Below are 26,221 nucleotides of genomic sequence, written 5' to 3'. Positions count from 1 at the left end.
TCAGCTGATCCAGCTGACACCCTTGCAGTGCGATCCTTGAAGGAGAAGAAACCAAGCAATGTGGGAGAACTAAGGGCAATCCTGGGCTTGTTAAGTTATTACCAGCAGTATATACAGGACTTCTCCCGTATCACGGGACCATTTTATAACTGGCTGAAAGGGACAACAGAAGATAATGTACCCCAAAATAGAATAAACACTAGACGATTTGCAGGGAAGCGAAAAGGAGTGCCGTCACACAAACCGATAGAGTGGACTGAAAAACATCAATGCATTCTGGAATGGCTAATAGACTGTCTGGTTGAACCACCAGTCCTCGGGTTCCCAGACTTCTCACAACCATTCGTCCTCCATGCAGATGCGTCTAATCAAGGTCTTGGGGCAGTTTTATACCAATGACAAGATGGTAAACTCCGCGTGATAGCTTATGGCTCCCGGACACTGACTGCCGCTGAACGTAATTACCATCTCCACTCGAGGAAATTGGAATTGCTTGCCTTGAAGTGGGCAATCACAGAAAAATTCCGAGATTACCTGTATTATGCGCCTACATTAACGGTATTCAGCGATAATAATCTGCTCACATACGTCTTGTCAAGTGCCAAGCTCAACGCAACCGGATGCTGGTGGGTAGCAGAGCTTGCAGACATCCATTTTAAGATCCGTTATCATCCCGGTAAAGAAAATGTGGATGCTGACAGTCTGTCAAGAATGCCTGTAAATGTCGAGGAGATGATTGGACAGTGTACTGAAGAGTTGACATCAGATTGTATGGCAGCGACAAGCCAAGCTGTTGAGACTCAAGACTCCAGCTCCCCATGGGTCTACGCAGTACTTACCTCCTTCCAATGTACAGCAGTGAGTGAAGAGACATGTAAATCATTCTCAGTTGCTGAGATTCGACAAGCACAGCAAGATGACAAGGACATTGGTCCAGTAATGCAATGCAAGGTAAAGGACAATAAGCCATCAGGACATGGACTTGATGCCCTCAGCAAGCAAAGTAAGTGTTTACTGCGTGAATGGGAAATCAATGATGAAGTCAAGCCTGAGCAGGGGAGAGGAAGATCAAGAATCATGCATCGCAACCTGTTGCTACCATTTGATCACTTACCCATGGAAATCCAGCCAAAAGCAGCATCAAAGCAAAGGAAAAGGGAGACTGAGACAGACGCCAAGAATGCAGACCGAGAAGAGGAGGCTGATGGAGATGCATGTGTTTATTTACATTTCCCCTTTATTCAGGGTGTTAGATATTCCTGACCAGCTCTGTAATCATGTGGCTGAAAATGGGTCTCTAAATAAGTGTTTCATGTTTCATGACGGACGACTGCTACTTTGAATGCCACTGGTCCAGCATCTACGAATCGCATGTTTTTTCCTTTGCTTTTGTTACATGGCCTGATTAGGACACGGAACTATACTGTATCCTGAAGACCATCATTAGGACACAGAACCGCAGTGTATCCTGAGGACTAATATGTCTGGGCTGTTCAAGAACACACTCCCAGAAAAGGTCCTAGAATTCCTACGTCATGATAACTTGGATACCTGGGCTTTGGATGGTGCTGTTCTTTCATCCACACATGTGAGTTATTCATAAAACAAACATGGGTAGCCAAGATCTTTACACCAGGAAAGAGCAAAAAAAACACTTAGAGATGGTACCTTCTAATATATATGCTTGTAGTCCTTGTTTATATTATAGTAGGATGCACTGGCTCTAGTGTTCTAATGACTACAACTGAACTGGATCCATCTAATCTGCTTTGTGCTAATCACCAATCTATTAATCTCCTACCTGGCCAACTAAATTGTAATGGAAGTCTAAGCCAGGGCCAGCTCTAGCTGTAGGCAGAATTGGCAAGTAACCAGGGCCCCAGATTACCCAGGTGACCCAGATTACCGTGGAGAAAGGGGAATGAATCATCAGTTTTCTTGCCGTGAGCCTCCCAAGTAAATTTGGCCTACTGGACCCCTTAGAAGACCGAGCTGTGCCTACTCTAAGCTTTTCTCAGAAAAATATCCCTCGATGTTTAGCTTTCACCCGCTTAAAAGGGCTTATCAAAAATAAGTCTGAACTGTACACAAATGTTAAAGAAAAGTAAAGTCCTGCATGATCTATTTTAAACAGTTATTATTTAGCTAAATGAACAGCAGTGGTCTCCAACCAAACAAAGCAAAATGAAGTTCATAAAGAATACACCTCACCATAGCTCAGGATCGATGGCACATTAAGCTGTGGCCGTGATTTAGGCGAGTTGCTGTGTATAACCGCGCAACACATTCTAGCTGACAATTTTATGTAAACTATAGAGTGAATGAAGTCACTGCTAAGTAAATATCACGTTTACTCCAAGTCATATAGTGGTTTAACAGTAATTCATAGCCTTCTGTGTTCAGTTTGGCCGCCATCATCTGGACGGTGGCAAGTCATTTTCAGGATAGTCTGAAGTGATGCTTCATATTCACTAACTTACATAACAGTGAAATACAATAAGATTGCCACTTATTTGTGAGAAATTTTACTGCGATATCTGTTGCTAAGGTTTCTTATTTTGTACAGCCAAGGGCTGCAGCTGCCTGCAGTATTTTTCCAAACGGTCTGCTATCAGTGACTTGAGAGTTGAGCCCCCCAACATGGTGCCCACGCAGACGCACGTCCAATTGCAAATATATTATCCATCTTTTTATATCTAAAATCAAAACCGCAAAAGGAGCGCAGACAGAAATGATGGGAGATAATTTGCTCATTTTTCAAAATAAAACAGCTGGCAGATAAAATGGACATGAAAAGATTTCTTCCTTCTTTCTGTGCAGCCCGGTACCGTTCCATGACTCTGTGGTTGAAGACTGCTGATGAACAGCAATAAGAGGGGCTGAGAACCAGTAAATTCTGAAGGTAGGACATTATATGAAATAACCTACATCAAAGCTTTTTTCAGCTGTAAATGCTGCATAGATCATTGCTTTGCAGCATCAAAAGCTGTAATTGTTTGGGAGCATGTGGAGGAATCTCTTGTGCAATGTTTGGGTGTTTGACTCGCATGTGACCCAGTCAGCCCACCCTGACGTCACAAGCCCCAGGCCAGAGAGAGGCGGCTGAGCTACTGGGTCACAGGAAATCTCTGCTCACGTAAGCGGCTCTCAGAGCTCCCTGCTGAGCCAGTGCTGTCTTGTGGGCGTCTGGAAAGCCACCCCTCCACTTGAGCAGATACGTGCCCCTGCAGTACCCATGGTTGGCCATGTTCATTCCTCTCCAATGGTATACCAGTCAACACTGGGGCGAATGGCCCAACCATTGAGAATGTAAGCCGTCCTTCATTTTTAATGAATAGACAACCCTACCAGAAGTATAGTAGGCATTACTAATATCCCGCTACAAAAAACTACTGATTCAGTAGAAAAATAATTAATGGATTGAGTGATAATAAAATAACTTTCACATTTGTAGACTGAACTAAAGTCTTATGCAGGTTGTGTAAGGAACCTTGGACAAAGTATTTAGTCAAAGAAATAGATAAGAATAATGAAATCAATAAGATAAGAAGAACAGCATTTTCCTTTTATGCTTTAGCTCCTCATATGGAAGAGATGATTCAGGGTAACAGTGTAACATTCAGTGTAACGTGCTCTTTGCTTCAGTTGGATACCCAGAAAAGAGAGGAAATCAATGAAATTAATAACTTGAGATATTAATTATTATAATTAAATGTATATTTTTAGACAAAAAACAATAACATAAACTGAAGCATTGTCAATGAAAGTGGACTGGGTGGGATTATCAAGCACTACCATTCACAGACCACCAATCACATACTGCTTTAGGCTACTTCCTGTCAGTTACCTGACTGGTTAAACCAGGCACTGAAAGTGCACTCATGTGCCATCCATGCCTCCCACATCAGTCAATAAGAGGATCCATGATTAGTTCCATTAAGAATTCTGTTTTCCCTCTTTTGAACAAAGCACTTGCCTTCTTCCCAGTGGAGCCTTGTGTACATCCAAATGTTCCCATCGATTATGGAGCACATCGACCGCCTGTCACTGCACATCGATCGCCTGTCACTGCACACCCCCCCCTCCCCCACTGAGAAAGACACTATTGATTTTTTGCCTTTCAGGGAATTTATGATTCTCCTGCAGGTCTATACAAGTGACAGGTGTGTAATTATCATGTGTCAGTGTGTGAATATCCACTGTGCTTAACTGCACACTTGTGATGTGGACCCATAAATGAAACACGGTCAACAACCTTTATCATCTTCATTGGTAAGAGAAAAAGCCATTCTAATGTACCAAGCATCAAAGCTGTAAAATCTGCAAATTATGTAATGTGTGCGAGTGAATGCCTTTGTAAATGTGTGTATAAATACTATACAGTAACAGTTTTTGGAGTAAAAGTATAAAATGTAAATACAGAATATAAAGAAACAGTCAGGAAGCAGCTGAAACAGGTGAGCAGGCCAAAACCGTCCTGCAGGTCTGCACTGCATCTGTAATGAGCATATGAATGCAGAGCATCCTGCTGTCCAGCCGTACCTGGCACATGCTTGGCCCAGCCAATGACGACAACCAGTTCCCGATCAGCCAGATCACACAGTGTTGTCAGGGCCTTGATGTCTCCTTCAGGCAGGCTGGGGTCGGGCATGGCATAAATCTTCTCTGGCTCTGCTATCAGCAGGCGGGACACCATCTTTGTCACTGAAGAACAAGATGAGGGAATCACCCTTTAGCTGAATGTATTGGGACAGATGCCATTTAGCGCCTGTGGGTGGTGTTGAGAGTGCGGGTGGAGTGTAGGAACTCACATGGCTTTTTGTCTGGGGGAGGCAGTGGGAGGCCCAGGTAGGTGAGGTTCTCAGCATCCAGCCTCCGCTTATACTTCTGCCTGCCACCTCGCACGCGGTCCAGGCGTACCCCTGCATGAAGGAATGCACGTCAGTAATGAGAGACGGAAGCACACAGCTGTCGCAGGAGAGACACTGGTCACCTTAGCTTGGTAAAGCTCTAAACCAGCGAATACCCAGCAGTGCCAGTGACCTCACTGACAGGAGTAGGGCTGGGTACCGAATTCTGGTACTTTTATGGTGTCGACCGAAATTTTCCTATCCTATAGAAAATCGAAAAATTAATTTTCTTTCGGTGCCAAATTCCCATACCCAAACAGTAAATCTCAGCACCTGTGAGCTAATAAGCATGTAAGATAAAGATCTAAAGTCACTGGTGACTGGCTGTCTAACGTAATGTTACACAAACACATCATATAGGCCGGAATGACGTTTGCCAGGGAAAAACCTGTGAAGTTATTCGAATGTGTGTTGTTTTTCTTTGTTGTGTAGTGTAAAAAAAATGCATAAGAAATCACAAGTGCGCAACTATTTAGTCACTTTTTCGACCATTTTTAGAGACAGTGCACCTAAATTTTAGTACTAGGAGCACATTTGCGAGTTGCAGATACGCCAGACAAAAATTGTTTTGTACCTCAATAAGACCGAATAGCCTTTGCCTGCCTCTCCAGCCAATGCTAGTGCTTATTACATAATTTTTTTCTATTCTGTGGAAAATGAAAGATCGATCTGCTGGCCAGAGAAATTTGGTGATTATTGGTGGCTGTTTTGGTACATTAAGTCACGTTAAGCCTGTTCCGTATAATTGGCGTCAATGGAGGGGAAACCGCTTAACGTAGTATAAAGTCCATATTCCTAGCATTTCGGTTTCGATTTTTTTGTCAGGTGAAAGTCTTTATGACCAGATATGTGTGTGAGAAATTTGGTGATTATTGGTGGCTATTTTGGTACATTAAAGCACATTAAGCTTTTTCACATTAAGCGTTTTAGAATGTCCCCCAGCCGTAGGCAGGAGCAGCAGGCATTTCACCGCTCGTCGGCAGATGTACGACTCTCATGCCCTGTCGTCTTAAACCAGGCCCCAGTCACACATCCCTTCACCCCTGACTAAAATAAAGACAATGCCAATAACTGTGCAGCCTTCCATAAAATCTGCTCGCTTTCACTTTTGACTAACAGAGCCTTTTTAAGCCCTTATCATTCAGAGACATTAATGTAATGACCAATTTCAGAAGAATCACAAATAACCTGGATGTCAGGTATGTCCATAACATTGGAATTATGATTCTGTTATAAGATGACCACAGGCCTGTAGTTACTGAGATGTCGTGTTCCATTGCTGCTAGTGGAACAGCCACTCTGCTGTTCATTGCTGACCCCAGTCACTGGGAGTGCTGTGCAGCTCAGCATGCCCAGGACTAGTGGCATCGTGGTATATAGACATCACTGGCTTCCATGCCTGACCAAATATCCTGTCTTATCCTGGTCGTGGAACCTAGCAGTCCAGAGAGGATGCCAGTGCATCACTGGACACACAGATAGCAGTCCAGAGAGGATGCCAGTGCATCACTGGACACACAGATAGCAGTCCAGAGAGGATGCCAGTGCATCACTGGACACACAGATAGCAGTCCAGAGAGGATGCCAGTGCATCACTGGGCACACAGATAGCGGTCCAGAGAGGATGCCAGTGCATCACTGGGCACACAGATAGCGGTCCAGAGAGGATGCCAGTGCATCACTGGACACACAGATAGCAGTCCAGAGAGGATGCCAGTGCATCACTGGACACACAGATAGCAGTCCAGAGAGGATGCCAGTGCATCACTGGACACACAGATAGCAGTCCAGTCAGTAATAATGGAGAGCAAACCGTCATGGCAGAAAGCTCACCTCTCACTGCATGAGCAGCTAATGCAAGAGCACCAAAACATTCGTTAACATCGACAAGCTATTCATCTGCCAGCTGCTCTTTATTTTATGTAACTCGTATCACCAGTGCTCTGGTTTTCTACAGTTCCCGTTAATATTGTTCTGCATGGAACCGTACATTCAAAAGTCAGGCCATATTGCATAGTGAAAATTAATCATATAACTTATTACAATTATACAGCAAATATGTTTCACACATAATAGTATGTATATTAAAAATGAACAAAAAATATTATGCACTGAACAGATACACTTTAGAAAATTATAAAATATACAGAAAAAAGATTATGGGCTGCTGCTTTTCCTGAACACTCCATGTCTCTTAGTCAGGATGTTTGCATGGGTCCGTATACTTTATTATCTGAGTGTTACCGTGAGTATAGGCAGGAGATTTGCCTACTTATATACATTCCATGATTCCCTGGAAACACAAATCTGATTAGGATTGTCTTTCAATTTCCTGACACTGACAACCCACTAACCTAATTACCCACAATCCCCAAGAGGAGAATCTTTCCTCCCAGCAAAAGCTGATTGATCCACAGCTAGGTGGTTTCTATGAAGCCTAATTCCTTCTCTCAGAATCTACATTACTCTCACATTCAAAATTACGGACAAACTAAGTATATCCAAGACACACTGTCTTTTGTTTGGAGCACAGATTGAGCATAATGTCAGATTATCCTCCGAAATGTAATATTACTGCTTTTGGAATTTCAGATCATTTTGGCAGCCCTTTTTCTTCGAAACGTGCCACGTAACAAGAAAATAATCTTTCTTCTCATGCTTCAGAAAGCATCATCCTTTTTCGTTTGGCTGCTGAAAGAAGCATTTTCACTGTGCTCCAGAGTCATATTCTCTGTAAGGCCTTCAGGAAATCCTATCGCCTGGAAAGTGTCCAGAGCCTAGCAAGCGACACGCCGACGGGTCCTGCTGACCGCTTCAGGTGCGGCATTTACTCAGTGGCATATTTTTGTGGCCGGCTGTGGACACGCCCGGGCATCGCCGCCAAAGGCATCGCCGTCTATTTGCGCTGCCCTCGTGAGCGTGACGGCTCCAGCTTTCGAACACCTACTCACTCAGACTGGGTGACAGACCTCAAGGCCTGAGATCAGGAAGGAAGCGTCCAGGAGGAAATCACTGTCAAATATTCAGATTACCCCAAACACATAGGTCCAGCTAAAGATGGCTGATTACCTGTTTCTAAATGTTTGAATTTTTGTGGATTGCGGTACATAGAGCTGCTTTTGTGGTTGGCATGGTGACGTAGTGACTAACACAGCACCCTTAGCTTCCAGCGTTGCATCCTCTCTCTGGTCTGCTGATGTTTGCATGATCTCTCCATGTTACACGGGTTCCTCCTACTGAATGTGTAGTATGAAAGTTTGCAGTGGTTTGCGTCTACCATTTAGCGGCACTGGCATTTGTGTTTTTTTCTACGTGACAATAAGAGTGAAGAGCATAGCGGCACATGGAGCCCAGTGAGATTCTTCTGGAACTTCCCTTGTCTCCTTCAGGACATGTGACTGAGGACATGATGGCAGTGTGGCTTAAGCACCACACATTCCTGCTGCATGACTGACAGTGTGATCAGGGACGTAAAGTGGGGTTCCGGTGTCAGTGCTTCACAGGGAGGGTGTGGGGCGCCCTCTGTGGGCGGGGCGCTTGCCCGGGATTATTGGGGCGTAAGTGCTGGGTCTCCACCTGACACTGGGGATACTTTAAAAGGACCTGCTGGCCAGGTGGGGGCTCTATTTCGAGCTTCACACCTGCTCTGGGTGTCATTTCGAGGGAACATGTTGGGATAGCATGTGGTCCTGGGGGCATCTTGGGGGGGCGGGGGGGAACCACAGCTGTAGCTCAAAAGCCCAAAATTGGAGTTTTCTGGGCTGCTGCTTCAGCAATTGTTGTTGGCTTTTCAAAGCCTCCCCCCGAAAAAGGCCCGGCCACATAATCCGCTTCCATGAATGACACCTTATTTCACCAGGCCTGCTTGGGCAGGGTCCACCTTCACTCTTAATATGTCACGTGGAACCTGGCTTCTACTAGCCTGCTGTCTCTCTTTCTTCCCTGATTGCTCTTAATATTGCACTTCTCATCACTGAATAGTCTTGGCTATTCTCATCACTGAATAGTCTTGGCTATTCTCATCACTGAATAGTCTTGGCTATTCTCATCACTGAATAGTCTTGGCTATTCTCATCACTGAATAGTCTTGGCTATTCTCATCACTCATTTTGTTGGACATTGTTGTGTAGCTTTAGCTCCAGTTATGCTTACATTTGTACCTGGCCATTCACTGGAAGCTCAGCCTAGCGGCTGCATAGTTGCCTGTTTTTAGCAATAATTTCTCTTGTAGCCTTTGATTACTTCATCTGAAGCACTTCAACAAAAATAAAATGCTCAGCTGTATAAATAAAATTCACTTTTGATAAGAGCAACTAAAATTTAGCTAGTAATTTTGTGTTGCGTGATGTAATACTACATGTGCTACATAGTTGAGTAACTTGAGTACTTTGCAACTGTGACTGTTTATATTTAACTGGTGATTTAAATGAAGTCTTGGTTTGGCTTTTTACTTTATGGACCTGAACTATCCCCTGAGACATCTAGCAATGTAGCATGACCAATGGGATTATGAGGCTACATGCTGATAGCCAAGGCAGAGCTTGAACAAATGGGGATCATTTGGACATGATTTTCGGGCAATAGAGTGTCTGGGGGAATGATTTCTGTTTTTGCATCCACATGGGTTTCTTCCCACATCTGAATACATGATGTTTTGCTGAAAGTGTAGCCATGAATGGCCTTTAGTGGACCATACCCCCACATGAATGCGTGTTCCCTGCCTTGTGCCCTGACGTCGTATCATCACCGTAATTATAAGTAAGAACTTGGATGGAGGCTCCATATAGACTATTTTATGAAGCTCAGTTAGATCTGAACAAAGACAAGAGCAGTATCATAATTTAGCTTTTAGCTTTCCTGAGGATTTATCTTCATTTTTTTATACAGCAGAAATGATGAAGATAAAGGAAGCCTTTATAATGACACAGGTACCTAAAACAGCTGTCTAAAAGACCATTCTTGTTGTTCAGGTTCGGTGCCCAGTCTCGTGATTCTATCCCTACCCCTCTCTGATCTCAGCCCATCGATTAGATAACAGACCTGCTCCCCCAGACATCTGATTCCAAGATCGATTGCTTCCTCTTTCTGCCAAAGCCCAGACACCCCCCTTAACTGATGTGGACTCCTCTTTTTATGAAGATCAAGCGCATACCGACCGAGTCCAAAAGCGGCCCATTTCAGACAGATATGCAGTCGATGGGATACCCTGGTGTAGACCATGGTTGGGACCACTGGGTCCCTGGTTGTGCTGCATTTAGACTTTAAGGATAAAGATGGGAGGAGAGAGGAAGATGGATTTCTGTTTTACCAGATGAAATCCTGGCATGTCTCTCACAATGACATCAACAAGACCTAATATACCGAATGACTGATTTACAGTACGTTCACTGATGCTGCCACGTGAAGTGATGCTTTCACTAAGCCTCCCACTAATGCCGGGATTCCCATTCCCGACTCTCCTGGCATCTCCTCACCTTCCTTAAGCATCCCCACTTTCAGACACTTGGTGAAGCGGCAGGCCTGGCAGGACTTGCGTCTCCGCTTCGTGATCTCACACTCACTTGTGGCTGGGCAGCTGTACTCAATGTTTCCTGGGGAGAAAGAGACATGACAGTGAGCAGTAGAATATCCATCCTCCATCTAACCTTTCATCCTTGTCATGGCTACAGGGGGGCTGGGGCTCATCCCAGGCAGCACATGGCGTGAGGCTGGAGAAGAGCTGTGAGGGAAGCCTGACCATTGCAGTGCACACAGACACACATGTTCTCACACAAACATGCAGTTATTTACTATGGCTGGCATAGAGAGGCCAACCCTAACTGTAGATCTGGAGGAGGAATCCCAAGTGACATGAGGAGGACATGCAAACTCCTCTTTGAATCCCCAACCCAGCACAAGCAGGCAATAAGCACTCAGAGGCTACGTTCAGTTCACACTGCCATGCTGAAGTGACTCAAATTGGATTTTTTTGCCTTAATGTGACATAGATTTGGTCTTTTCAGGGCTGTGTGGACACGCAAATCGGATCTTTTCAAATCGGATTTGTGTCACTTTCATATGTGGTACTAAATCGGATATGTATCCGATTCGCGGCCATGCGACCTGAATGTGAACGCTCAGATTGGAATTCAAGTGGCTTTTTGCTTATACGCATGCGCTGACATCATCAGCCTGCGCCGGCAGTGCAGGAAGGTAAAAATGAGGAGAGCTGCAATAACAGAAAAAGCTAGCCGCCTGGCGTTGTTTTTCTCCTTTTCGACCTGCTCATGTACAGCTGATTCATTGTGTGTCGTCCTCCAGAGCAAAGTGCGATACATGCGTGAGCTACTAACGCCTCCATTTTTAATGCCATGAGTCGCCCCACAGATATGACGTTTTTTGTTGTTGGTGACGCAGTTGACCCGTGTAAAAACGCATCAATGTTTGCATGCGTGATGTTTCAGAGGACTGCTTTTCACAATGAAATATTGTTGCATTACGTTTAATTTAATTATCATTTTTGCTACTTAATTCTTATTTCTTGTGTGCAAGTTTCATGTTATTTTTATATTTTACAATGTATTTTCCCTCGGGTTCACTTTGGGTCAACTTCTTGACTTATAACCTTGAGGACTGCTTGGTCAGTGAATCTAGAATTTTGACTGGTACTATATATACTACAAATATATGTGCTTATTAAAAAAAAGAATTCTTTCAGAATTAATATTATGAATGGTTATGGTGAATTTTTCTTGAGTAATACCAGTATGACCCTATAATCACAGCTGGTGGATATAGGTGCTCTGAAACCAGAGTAACAGTTGCAGTGCTATTTTATGGCATCATGTCAGCGATGTAACTTGCCTGGTCGGCACCTCCTGATCGCTGTGGGCAAGGTGCCAGTGCCGGTTGTGACTATGACAAGCCCCGGTGACGATAGTGTGGCCAGCTGCACATCAAAGGGAGCGAAAAGGCCACAACAGGCCCTGTGCCTCATACATGTGCCAAAATAATCAAAGGATTATGACTTCCTGGAGCGCCACAGCCGACCAGCTGCCGGGGGTCACCTGAGGGAACAGTGGCCCCCATAGTAGGTTACCGACGAGGGTGCAGGCCGAGCCAGAGCTAATCAGCACCCTACACACTTTCCAAGAAATGCGAGTGAATTCCTGAGAGAATCTGGGCTGTCTAGTTGTGGAGAAGCTACTTATTTTCTTCTCCATTTCTTTCTCCTTTGTCATTACACACGTATGCCCTGTCACTGTCATTATTTGTCTTATTAACCTGGCCTGCCACATACTCTTTTATTCTAGGTTTATATCTCCAGTCTGTCCTATAAAAATCCTGCTGTTCCATTTGCAGACTGGAGCCCTAATCACTGTGTTGTTTATCCTGCCTCTGCCAAAGGGGGTGTCTCCAGTCAAGGGAAATCCTCTTTCCCTGAACCTAGCGGGCGACACGATGCCTGAGCTACCCCCCCCCCCCCCCCCAACCCAAAGGGACAGTCTCCCCCCTTCCTAATGAAAAGCCTGCTCCTTAATTACTTACCCCAGGGCTGGGGTTATTGACGGGAGCCCCGCGGCTCGGACAAACGGAGGAGGCTTAAGCCCGTTACATGTAGCCCCCCAGGAAGGAAAAAAGAGGAGAGGACATATCCTTTCATGTGCTCCTGTCTTCAGCCCCTTTGTTGTACCTGGACAGCTGTCTGTCTAAACGTCCATCATGTTAATTTTAGTGCCATCACATGCCACTGGGACAGGTGTACATTTGGCAATCAAATCTTTATATCTTTATGATACTTAATATGGAAAAAAATATTCGCTCATTAATGATGCTTAACGAGCCAATCAGGGAAGAAAAACAGTAGCACTTTGAAAGTCAGATTCACTGAGCACAAATGACAAGTGACCATGGTGATCAGATCTCAAACGTACGTCTGAAAACATTTCATTTAAGTTTTTTGGTAGCTGCCTTTGACTCTCCCTGCCGGCCCCTGGAGGATGGGCTCCCCCTTTGAGTCTGGTCCCTCCCAAGGTTTCTTCCTTCTAGGGAGTTTTTCCTTGCCACTGTCGCCTATGGCTTATTCACTGGGGGCTTTGGGTGGGGATGCTGTAAAGCGCTTTGAGACGATGTAATGTTGTGATAACGCGCTATACAAAAATTTGTTTGTTGTTGGTAGATGCTGCTAACATTCTGAGAACTTGGTGTAATTTTAGCTGACAGATTGACTCTATAAATTAACTGATCATAACATAGACCGCTCACTCAGACCGCTCAGTCAGACCTCGCAGTACCATACAGACATCACAAGACCCAAAACCATGAAAAAAGTGATGAGATCCACATCATCTTACATGTGCGTTTCACCTTTTATAATATTACCATCCATACAGGAAAGACCAGACTATAAAAATACACACTCCACGTGCACAGGAAAGCCATGCCTGCACAGTGTACACGGGTATGTTGGCGGAGCTGATGTAGAGAGGAATACCTTGTATTGTCCGTTTGAAAAAGGCTTTGCACGCCTCGCAGGAGGCTACACCATAATGGTACCCCGATGCCATGTCAGCACAGACGAGGCAGAGCCTCTTGGACACAGAGCTCAGAGCATAGGTGCACTTCACAGACACATCTTCTGCGGTGGCACTGGGCCAGACATCATTGTAGGGTCGGTGGTAAGCTCTGGCTCCAGGCGCATTGGCCACCAAGGTGGACGGGGAGTCAGGGCTGTAGGAGTGGATGCTGGCAGTGACCCCGGGCCGGACATCATCGTAGCGTTCATGGTAAACCCTGGCTCCAGGCGCATTGGCCACCAAGGTGGACGGGGAGTCAGGGCTGTAGGAGTGACTGGTGGTGGTGGCCGTGTAGCCGCCGCTGGTGTCTGAGGTGCTGCTGGGGCTGGCTAGGCTGGCCGTGTCGAGGGCCGAGGAGGGGCTAGGGGGCTCCGTCTTAATGAAGGGCCTGCAGTGGTGGTCATCTGTAGCCATTCTGCTCAGCAGCCTGGAATAAATGAGAGCACCAAAGAAGACTCAGATTAAAGGGCTCTAGCAGTATCCTGAAGGTGTGTGTTCCACCTGAAGAGGCGCCAAGTCTGTCCATGCTAACAGGGAGGTGAAGCTGGATGACTAGGAGAGATACATGCAAGCAGTTACTTCAAGCGTGAGGACAACAGACAAGATCGCCAAGAGCTGGCAGGAAAAGGGGGCAGCTTACAGAGAAAGAACTAGTCTGACCAATCACTTTGCAGTGAGAGATATGCAGTGTGAGATATGCAGTGTGAGCTGTCACAGTAAATCTGCATTGTGAAGGAGAGAAACTGAGTATTGATTTCCTGTCAGCTGGAGAGTGACAGCATTTGTGAATGGGATACTCTGAGAGAACTGAAATGCAGCCTCCAGTCAATGGACACACGACATGTATGTTTTCGGGCAAATTGGGCCTTTTTAATGTTCCATGCATTAATATAAATGAGAAATATTTTATCATCAAGAATAATGATACAAGCTCAGAGACCTACAGGGAAATATCCCAGCCAATTATGCTGCTTTTATGATATGCAACCAGAAATGAGTTGAATAACAATGACACATAGGAACTTGGTACAAAAGCGAGTTCTAGGAAGCTGTCATTAGTAGAAACCTCATGGTTTTTGTCTGCTATTAACACTGTTAACATCAACTCAGAGTTGCAGTTTAATGGAACAAGGACATATGTCACTCTGCCATGATTCTATTCCACTAGTATCATTAAAATGAAAGCAGGCTGACCAGTATGGCAGAACATATTATAATGATATTTTTTTCATATCAGGTGATATTGATGATGTAATATTGATGATGTAATATTGATGATATAATTCATGTGATTATTTCTTTACTTCAAGGCTCAGTTTTTGCTGAAAATCCCCCTAGACTTTCCCTTTAACAGATTTACATATATACCAATATCTAATTTTAATAAATATATCATACAAAATTAAAATTAAACATCTTTGTTGTAGGTTTGTTGCAGGTATTATTTTAGTTTTAATTTTTTTTTTTACTTCAGTTTTTACTTTTACATTGTGTTCAGTTTTCATTTGAAATTCAGTTAGTTTTCAGTGGGATTTTATTAGTTTGTATTTGCACAATACATTTCAGTTTAGTTTTTTGTATATTTTAGTTTCAGTTGAAATTTTTGTAATTTTATTCTAGGGATCTAGTTGTAGTGTTATTTTATTTGTCTTATCATTAGAGGATCCAACATGAATACACAGCGCTCGCATTATATGCTCGCATAATACACTCAAAATATGTTCCAGGTATTATTAATGGTCACCTCAAGGCAGTGCACTGGATTACGTTGCATTGCTTCAAGGAGGAAAAATGAAAAAAAAATTCTATGTTCTGTTTTGAACTATTTTGAGCCACAACAGCAAAATCATTTTACCTTCTGTACTCACGGTATCTCCTTTTAAAATTTTGTTTTGTAGCTGCTGAGCTGTTGCATTCTTCACCAACACCTGTTTGCTCTGCGAAAGCGGTAATCTCTCCCATGACTGTATATCATCACAACCATATGATTCCTTGGAATTACATTTGTTTCTTATGATGTAATAGGCTTGTTGCATGCTAACAAACAATGTTAACTGCTAACAGCAGTTTCTTATGTTTTTCATTTTCTTATTTATATTTTAAATAACGATAAGTCAGTATTACTATAGTGCATGTGTGAGTGAATGGTGTGTGTGCCCTGCGATGGGCTGGCCCCCCATCCTGGGTTGTTCCCTGCCTCATGCCCATTGCTTCTGGGATAGGCTCCGGACCCGCCGCGAACCAGTAGGATAAGCAGTTTGGAAAATGGATGAATGGATATTATTATAGTCGATTATATTGTACGATATTACATTATAGTCAGTTATATTATATGAAATTTATATCACCCAGTCCTAAATGTAAGTGGAGATCCCTTATAAACCAAATGCCCAGAGGTTCTCAAAATATGAGTAGGATGAATATGTTCATGAAACCATCCATTGGCTTGAAAATAATCCCAGAACCATGTATTTGCTAAGCATTGAGTGAGATTGTCTGTGCAAATCTCCCTACATATCATTTGATAAGTATCATTTTGCTTATACTTAAGACATACATACATACATACTTAACACATATTTAAAAAGAGCAGTCAGCACAGGCACCTTCTGTGTCTGACATGGTTAAATAGTTGTGAAACGAATTAGATAAACTGGCGCCAACTACTGATGCCCTCAAGTACGGCCCTTTGCTTCCATTCAAGCATTTCCATCAGAAAACTACAGAACCGCAGCAGAGCACAATGTAAGTGCAAAGCACATTGATCTTTTATTGGCTGATTTATTGAGGCTAGGCCAGGAGGATGACCAAGGAGACGAGTAAATGTGAGCCTGATGAACACAGAGAGGGGACAACAAGCATGCTGCCTACACAAGCTTGTAAAAGAGTATATAATCAATACACACTAGTTTCCCAGGAGACAGTCCCCAGTCTCTGTAATGGAGCTTGGGAGGGGAGCTTGGGGCCACTTGCCAGGCCCATGCAATTACTTCCACAGCCTTCATCACAATGTTAAATTTAGCCACTCTCTAGCTGTAGTACGTCACCCTGCCTTTTCCGAGCCATGAGGTCATTTGGGGCAACAACATGAGCTGGGCCTACTATCGCACCACCAGTAAAATGCCGCTGCCCAAGACAGATAAAATCTATTGATTGTCCCTTTACTTCCTGTTCCTCAATATCGACCTTTAACTGTGCTTCTGCATTTCCTTCAAGCTGACCGGTTACAGTGTTTCAGATAAAGGGAGATCAGTCAGAGAATGAAGGATCTCTGTCATGTCCAGGCTCTGAAGGTACTGACTATGAAAAAGGACTATGTTTCTCCCAAGGATGGTCTATTCAGGTGACTCTCTATAGGAGTATCGTGTCCCTCCTAAGGATGGTCTATTCAGGTGACTCTCTATAGGAGTATCGTGTCCCTCCTAAGGATGGTCTATTCAGGTGACTGTCTATAGGAGTATCGCGTCCCTCCTAAGGATGGTCTATTCAGGTGACTGTCTATAGGAGTACCGCGTCCCTCCTAAGGATGGTCTATTCAGGTGACTGTCTATAGCAGTATTGTGTCTCTCCCAAGCATGGTGTACATTTTTAGCATAAGAGCACCAGAAATTGTCATTGGCATCCTCATGTGAAAAGGAAAGTACTTTTGCCTGGTATAAGAAAACAGACTGCTGTCTATTGGTTTATGTACTAATGTTTCATGATTGACTTTCATGCAGTGATAAGCTTATCAATAGACAACTTAAGATCAGCACAGAAATCACAGTAAATTTGCAATAGTCTCACAGGTATTACATATTAGAATTTACCATGGTTAAAAATAACCTTGTTCATATGTGGGTCAGGAGTATTGCTATTGTTACAACACAATGTACTGTATGAAGCACAATGTATATCACTGTATTGGGCACACATGTGTATCAAGTAAAGCATTGTGAAGGCAAGGAGCCATGCATGAAATTAGTTTATTAATGTTATCCTAATAGACTGGCCTTGTTCAGGGGACAACACCACCTAGACTGAGAAGCCGTCCAGCCTGAGACACATAAATCATATCGTTCATCAGCCGAAAGGCTGAGCAGGAGTGCAGAGGCCTAAAAGCACACAGCGAAGACACTTAACAGGCATCTCATATGTCTGAGGTGGTTAAATAGCTGTCAAGCGAACAAGAAGAGCTCAGCTCCTGCATGCAGGAAAATCTAGAAGAGAAGGAAAAATCCCACATTCCAAGTATGCATGCATGCACTAAGCCAGGGGACATTTAGCGATGTCATGTAAGTGCTGTTTCCATGGTGTAGGATAATACACACACACCTGAAGCCATGATACTGAAGCCAATGTGTATTCAGATATTTATGAAAATTCTGCTGTCTTTTCCTTACAACAACAGCCTAAAGAAGTGTGATATTTATACTCTTAGCAAAGGCCAATAAATCGATGTAGTATCGCTCTGAAATGGGGCTGCCGAGCCACGCTTTGCCGACATTTTCGTTACCCTTCACGGCTTCTCGCTTTACTGTGGCGCCTCCCTCTTCGGCCGTCACTCAGGATCCTTGTTGGGTTTCTCACAGGCCGTTTTGTCAGGCCGCTTCCTTATTGATTCTAGCAATGAGCTGAGCTGGTCATCAATACTAATGTTATTTTACATTTCAATTACTGCTCAGAAACATAACCTTCACAAGATGGAACACTCAATATCAATGACATGCAGTAATAAACACTAACATGCCTGCCAATCACAGACTCACACTTTTTTCACCACATGAATTGAAGCAGAATCTGCATGTGTTGTAAACTGAAACCAATATTCAGAAAACAGATAATGTATGTTCGGTTTAGGCACAGTAACAATTACAGTTCTTACCATTTACACAGTAGTCCCCTTGTATCTGTGGGTGACATGTTTCATGACCTACCACAGATAACTGGAACTGCAGATAATCGCAAACCATCAGGAGATCCCATATATAATGTAATATCCTATATTTACATATGGTCATTAATACATTACACACAGTAAAGCATTACCCACATTAAATAGAGTATATAATATTGTACAGTATGGTACTCTCTCAAAAGACAGGGATTCTGACATTTTAGCCTAATTTTCAAATGTCATGTATCACGGGATGACGGAAAAATGAAAATCATGCTTTTATACTCTCATCAAAGGATGAAGGAACAATGAAGAAACATTGTTACACATTGTACAAATTGTAAACTTGTATAGTATGTGGTTGTACAGTAAACTAACACAACTTAGTCATTATGTTAAAGAAATATCAGACATCACATTTGCCGATGTCACACACCTGAAGCTGCAGTCCATGTCTTTACCCATCAGCAGTCCATGTCATTACCCACCAGCAGTCCATGTCATTACCCATCAGCAGTCCATTTCTTTACCCACCAGCAGTCCATGTCATTACCCAACAGCAGTCCACGTCTTTACCCACCAGCAGTCCATGTCATTACCCACCAGCAATCCATGTCTTTACCCACCAGCAGTCCGTCATTAGCCAACAGCAGTCCATGTCATTACCCACCAGCAGTCCATGTCATTACCCACCAGCAGTCCATGTCATTACCCACCAGCAGTCCATGTCTTTACCCATCAGCAGTCCATGTCATTACCCATCAGCAGTCCATGTCTTTACCCATCAGCAGTCCATGTCTTTACCCATCAGCAGTCCATGTCTTTACCCACCAGCAGTCCATGTCTTTACCCACCAGCAGTCCATGTCTTTACCCATCAGCAGTCCATGTCTACCCAACAGCAGTCCATGTCATTACCCACCAGCAGTCCATGTCTTTACCCACCAGCAGTCCGTCATTACCCACCAGCAGTCCATGTCTTTACCCATCAGCAGTCCATGTCTTTACCCAACAGCAGTCCATGTCTACCCAACAGCAGTCCATGTCATTACCCACCAGCAGTCCATGTCATTACCCACCAGCAGTCCATGTCATTACCCACCAGCAGTCCATGTCTTTACCCACCAGCAGTCCGTCATTACCCAACAGCAGTCCATGTCATTACCCACCAGCAGTCCATGTCTTTACCCAACAGCAGTCCATGTCTTTACCCACCAGCAGTCCATGTCTTTACCCACCAGCAGTCCGTCATTACCCAACAGCAGTCCATGTCATTACCCATCTTTGTTTACCCAGAAGGCCTTTGTGTGAAAACGGCAGGGACGCAAGTGTTTAGAAATGGAAGGGTCAGTCGCCTCACACAACAGTACCCATCGACAGCCAATTGGCTTTGGTTACTCTATCACTACCATTGAATTTGTGGGGTAGTTTTAATAGGTGGATTAACACTGAAAAGCTCTTGGAAAGGCAAGCTGCATTCCCGGAGCCGTGTGCCAGCCACTTCTCTGAAACAGATACTCGGGTTGATGGAGTCACTCCTGACACATTTCTAAAGGGCAACAAGCTTCAATCCAGAGAACAATGATCACCTCTTATGGAGGTGTCTCATCACATGACTGTAAATTAAGTGACCTTGTTGCAGTTGTGATGTTAAGTCTGTTATTGCATACATGGGAAATTATGCTCAAACTCAGCACAGCCAAGGATTCATATCTGTCTGATTTTTTTTTGTGAAAATTAAAATATGTCAGTTTGAAATGTATTGATCCAAAGTCCAAGAGAGACAGTAGCGCCACCTAGTGGAGGAGAGGATTGTAATCGAGATTATGTAAGGTCATAGCTATGTTTGAGCTATAAATTTGGATAATTTGGATAATCTTCAGAAAGTGCAATCTTTCTCACTGCTATAGTTCAATATTTCTGATAAACAGAGATGGCTAATTAAAGGTTCTTCATCACCAATTGACCTCCTTGACTATCATGTTAATCGAATCAGGTTCAGTATTACATTAGCAGGGCTGTTCTAACCTCTAGCAAAACTCTTGATGTTCTGTAATTAGCTTCTAATTCAGTCCATAAAGACTAGTGTTTGACACCCTGGATCCGGCTACTTCCGCGACACATCACACTATATACCACACAAGGATCAGCCTTCCTGCCATAGCATTTAATCTGCCGCATTTCTCTAAATTTCATTGGCTATTTAGCAGAATTTCTAGAAGAGGTAACCCAGGAGATAACACCGTGCTTTCTCCAGTGTTCCTCCTATCCTAGGGAAGACAATGAACAATATTGGAAGCATGAGGTAAAGAGAAAAGAATGCTCTAGGGTGAACATGCTGAACTCCCACGCAGCCTGTCGGTCGCAAAGGGCTGAGCCATTTTCCATCGGTGTGTAAACGTGCACAAGGGCCCCCTGAACTTCCAGGTGAAACAGGCAAGTTGGCATTGAAGCATGCAGGCGTCATTAACACGTATCAGGCATCATGTGGCTGTCAAACATCTGATTCTGCAGGTTCAGCCTCATTAAGGTTCAAGACAAACAAGAAGATGGAAAGGTAGGAGAAGGAAGGAGGGAGTGTAGAAAAGGCTGTACACTTTTAAGAAAGGCATACCGCTGCAGGGACTCATACCGCTGCAGGGACTCTGATAGGGACCCCCCTTTTGTGGGGCTGAATGCATTGTCTCTGAGTATTCGGAAGTTTGATTTCCCACCAATTAAAATCCCAGGAAACCTTTAATTAGCAAAAGACGATTGTGTAAAAAGCAGATTTTAAATTTCACCCTTACTGAATGTTACTCTAAAATTGCTTTATACTTTTAAATTCATAGTAATTTTAAAATGCACTTTCAAATATTTATTTCTAAATTTCGTAGGAAACATTAATCTTTTAACATGTTGAAAACGTGTTTAAATGGCTCGGCTGGACATAAACTGGCTCACAAAGCAATTATTATCTCATACAGAGCAATTATTATCTCACACCTTTATTTACACTCAGTAGTAAGGTGATTACATGACTAAATTCTTATGGACCATATGCAGACATAAATTCTTATGTATTATCCAACTAACTTTACAATTTAGAAATTATATGCTTGACAAAATTTTGAATGATGTAATATGTAAAATTAAAGGTTAAAATGTATAAAAATGCATTTTATGTTAATATTAATTTTATATTAATATTGGTTTCATTTTTCATGTACACTTTTCCTTTCATACATATATATTCCATATATATATATATATATATATATATATATTATTTCTACTTTTCCATATATATATTCAGATGTGCATTTTTTGGTCTTGTAAGAGAAGTTGCAGAGTAACAGCATTGTAATGGACGACTGCATGTGGCATAATGTACTTTAACATAAAGATATTGTTATATAATACATAATTATATAATCCTTACATAAGGATAATGCAGCAATTACCTGTTCCAATTATGCCACCGGCGTAAGCAGAAAAGTGGATTTTAGGGCATAGAAAGGACAAAGACGACCCACTCAGCAAAAGCAGAGCTCCATAAACGCTGACAATCCTTCTCACAGATAAAGGCTTACAATAGGCTCCTGTGCCAGGTCTGAGAATGAGATGGAGCGCCCTGCCTGTTACGATGCGGCGGTAAAGGCCAGGACGGTCCCGCCTGCTCACTGTGCTCCTCCTGCTTCTGCCTAGCACAGAACCTGCAGAGGGTTCTGCCACCTGCACTTGTGCAGTGAATGTTCATTTTTAAATAGTACAGCGATTTACTAGCAGATTAAAGCCACAATCAGTGGAGGACTATCACAACCGCACCTATATCACCTGTCCATTACTATCATGCATAATTTTTTTTTTAAATGATAAAGTATTCAAAGGCACAATATAGTATGTATGGATACATTTACAAATTTGAAACTAAATGCAGTTCCCAACATGTATTGCATATGATATGCATTAAGTATATTGATATTTTTGTTGAATCTATTATTATTAGAATAAATATTAAATTGTGCTGTATGTTAAAAATGCTAATCATTTTTCCAGTCTAGAAATCAAAAGATAACGATGAATTTATGATGTTTTCAAATTTCCAAGAAATGACATAACACCCTGCCCCACTCCCAGGAAATGCATGGGGTCATAAGAACATGAGAAATGTACAAATGAAAGGAGGCCACATGGTCCATCAAGCTCGTTTGAGGTCTGCAGATGGACTTGTCTACCTTGTCCAAGCAGAAGTGCAGTGCAGTGAAAAGTTTCAGCGCTTCACTAACCACATGGACGGTTACAGGACTTCACTGTTCCCAATGACAGTTACAGCACTTCACTAACCCCATAGACGGTTACAGGACTTCACTGTTCCCAATGACAGTTACAGCACTTCACTAACCCCATGCACTTTACAGCACTTCACTAACTCCATAGAAAGTAACAGTGCTTCACCAACCTCATATAAAACTACAGATCTTCACTACCTCCATACAAGGCTTAACTTACACCATGGACAGTTACACTGCTTCACTAATCCCATGGACAGTTACAGCGCTTAATTAACTCCATAGAAAGTTACAGTGTTTCACTAACCCCTGATAAAGCAACAGTGCTTCACTAGCCCCATACAAAGTTACAAGGCTTCACTAACCCTATGGACAGTTACACTGCTTCACTAACCCCTTGGACAGAACAGGGAAGTATAGAGAGCAGCACCTACTGGTTATGGTAGTTCAGAGTGTCCAGGATGCAGAGTTCTGAAACATCCATCACTGCAGTGTCACTATTCCACAAGAGGCAGCAGAGACGTCCCCCAAAAACAGGAATGGATGCCTTCTAGGGGGAACAGTGCACCAAAAACCACCTCTTCTCTCCCCCAGTCCAAGGTGGATCCCTCACTCCAAGCACCTCCCTCCCCTCCTCCCGCGGGGACAGGTACTTCACAGTCGCTATTGCCTTCCACTCAGTGGCGTGCCCCTGCTTGACATGCGGAGACGCGAGGCGGCAGGAGAAGGAGTGCCCAATGAAACCAGAGTCACTAAGGCGGAGTGGAGGGAGGGAGGAGGGAGACAGGCGGAGGGAAGGAAAGGCGGAGGAGGACGGGAGGAACAACTGGCTCATGGCTAGACCGGGGCTCTTTAAGGCTTCGTGGCTGATGAATAGGGAACAGCTGCTGTTGGTTGGCTTTAAAAGGAGGCGGGGCTTGGAATGATGCATGGAGGGGGCTCAGAGATACGAGGCGTGCAGCTGCCGAAATACGCATTGATTGTTTTCTGTATACATATTAGTTTATTTGTTATTCTGTTGAAATACATGTAGCAGATAGAGAAAACAATACATAAATTCTTCACAATTAACCCAAGTATGTGCCTGCAAAGAATGAATGTTTATGTTTAACTTTTTCCAATATTCTTGTGAGGTGATTATTTTTTGTTCTTGGCAGCTCTGTGTTATATTCCATTTACTTAACATTTACTTGTATTTACCGGACACTTTTGCTCAAAGCGAAGGCAAACAGCAACTGCAAACATACATGCTGTCAAGGAGTCGACTAGGCGTAAGTGCGGCTAGGCTGAATTTCTAGGGTACAAGTGTAGCAGCATCAGAGCATGAGCTACACAACAAATAATGGTTAAGGCGAGATGGATGGATGATAAATGAAATTAAAAAGCAGGAATTTGGGTGACTGCATGCTAAAGCTATACATAGCTGTTGATTCAGTCCTGACAGGGATTTAAAAATAGCGATCTGAGCGCATAAAACTGACAGCAGGACACGTGGGCTTTAACTACAGAATCTTTCATTTGGTCAGCACTTTCAGAAAAGAACTCCACGTATGTGCAATTGTATGATCTTCTATAGGCTTGAATTTTGCCATAACGTACCACAGACAGAAAAACTCACCGATTCCATGACAGCTCTGAGATTTATCCTTGCGCTATTTCTTCTGAAGTGACAATATTCATTTTGTTCCAAATGCAATGGAAGTATTAATGAAATGGTTAACAGAGATCGGATTCTCTGTTACTAAACACAAGGGGCGGACCAGGTATTCTTTTTGCAAGAATAAAGTAAATCGGGCAATTTCCTGTAGTTCTTTTTCATTGGACTGTAAAAAAATGAAAACTGCACTGCAGTAAAAAAGACATTTAAAAGTACAGAAAGGGAAAACAATGATGTCATAACGAAAGAGGATAGACGCTGACTTTCCCATCCTCTCTTCTGAGAGGTGGTAGTGTTTTTTGTTGTTAATGGAACCAGGGAATGTTCACGTCACCAGCTCACGTTTCCCTGATCAATACAGTCAATGCAAAAACATTAGTGATGCTCTCTTGGTGGAATCTTAATCTCCCCCCATTTCATAGGGGTAAAATGCAAGATGCCTTTCACAGACGTGCAGAATATTTCAGGAAGTTTCTGCATACTATACCATAGAGAAACATTTAGTAGCTCACACGTGCACTGACAAATTAAAGGCAAAACCGTACGTAGAGCTTCAAGAGAGCAAATCACCTTTTTTATCACTGCTGGTTTTGGTAGAACATTCAACGTATCGTCCAGAGTACAGCAGGAATGTTCTACCCGTGTATTTTAGCTAATTATAAATGTACAGATATTTAAGCGTCAAGGGCTCTAAATTATGTGGAGGAAAATGTGTCGCTTCACTGACGTTTGATTTACAGTTACGTTTGTCCATTAATAATCCGCAGCAGTTACCAAAATAACACAAAAGCAAATAAATGAATAAATGACCAATCTTTCTTGCTCTGAATAAAACTCACGTTTTATATTAAGTCTACTAACATCATTATATAGTAACTAATGGGCACTGAGAATTACAAAAAGTCTCATGAAACTGAAGAAAATCAAGTGTCGTTTAGCTTTCTGTCTTACTTTAGTTTAATTAATTAATATTAATTTTACCGGGCTATATTACATGAAATGCCTTAAAAAAGTACAACAGTACAAAAGACAACAGTTACAGTACCCATCCTGATTTTAAGGTAGTTTAACGTGAAAAATTTTTACGTACACATTGTTTATCAGCACGGGCGTCTTTTGGCCTATTTTAGGGGCTTAAGCCCCTCTAAAATGTGCCCCACCCCCCCAAAAAATAGTAAAAACTCAGCCCCCCTATCATCCATCTCTAACTGCGCCTCCGGAGAAGATCAGATGCAAGGTGCATGATGGTGACTACATGTCGATTTGTATAGTCACTATACGTAGTAGCAGTATTTGAATTACAGTTACCTCGCCGCCATGAAACACTGTTAAAATGCTATTGTTAAAAATATTTCTGTGAAATATGTGTCGTCTTTGCGGAAAACTGCGATTGGTGCTTATCCGTATTTTAATCATTTAGAAGGTGTCGCGATGCTCGTTGCTGTTGTTTTTGTGAAGGCTACTCTCCTTCAGCACTAATAAATAACAACAGGGGACAAAATGTAGTTTAAGGCATCTAAAATCTGTTTACTGTAGATCACGAAATCACATGTATATAACCAAATAATATATCGTGTTGTTTTTTCCACTTGAACGGAATACTAAAGTTTCATGGGAGTATATTATTATCCAAAAACATATTATTATCATTATTATTATAATTAGTAGTAGTAGTAGTATTGTGTCGCGTTAAAATAGTAAAGTCCGCTGGCGTCCTCTCGCTAGAGGGAGCACCCTGTCATACGAAAATACTATACTGCCACACGTAAAGCAGTTGTTTACCAAATAAATAAATAAAAACGCTAAATATCGGAATGGGTATTCCGTTAAAAAATATTATTCAGTGATTAAATAGTTGGCTACTAGTGCCAATAATAATAATAATCATCATCATTATTATGACAATTATTATTATTGTTATTATTAATCTAATCATCCCTCCGTCTGCCATTT

At 42.7% G+C, this 26,221-nt stretch overlaps 1 protein-coding gene across 2 annotated transcripts in view; it reads right to left on the bottom strand.

The window, feature by feature from the left end:
* LOC125715056 (steroid hormone receptor ERR2-like) overlaps positions 1–25,964 on the bottom strand; it is a 35,592-nt gene extending 9,628 nt beyond the window's left edge. Inside the window, exons 1-5 of one of the 2 annotated variants that reach the window (XM_048986280.1) lie at positions 23,046–25,964; positions 13,384–13,892; positions 10,385–10,501; positions 4,812–4,922; positions 4,543–4,704 (exon numbers count right to left, since the gene is read on the bottom strand). In XM_048986280.1, the coding sequence (XP_048842237.1) occupies positions 4,543–4,704; positions 4,812–4,922; positions 10,385–10,501; positions 13,384–13,892; positions 23,046–23,095 (949 nt within the window). In that variant the 5' untranslated portion in view covers positions 23,096–25,964. The remainder of the gene's footprint in view (positions 1–4,542; positions 4,705–4,811; positions 4,923–10,384; positions 10,502–13,383; positions 13,893–23,045) is intronic. The other variant, XM_048986281.1, reaches the window with a different exon arrangement.
* Positions 25,965–26,221: the final 257 nt, after the last annotated feature.

Source organism: Brienomyrus brachyistius, chromosome 19 (assembly GCF_023856365.1).
Source record: "Brienomyrus brachyistius isolate T26 chromosome 19, BBRACH_0.4, whole genome shotgun sequence".
Lineage (NCBI taxonomy): Eukaryota > Metazoa > Chordata > Actinopteri > Osteoglossiformes > Mormyridae > Brienomyrus > Brienomyrus brachyistius.
Note: the sequence above shows the minus strand (reverse complement) of the source record. Positions and strands in the feature narration are given on the sequence as shown.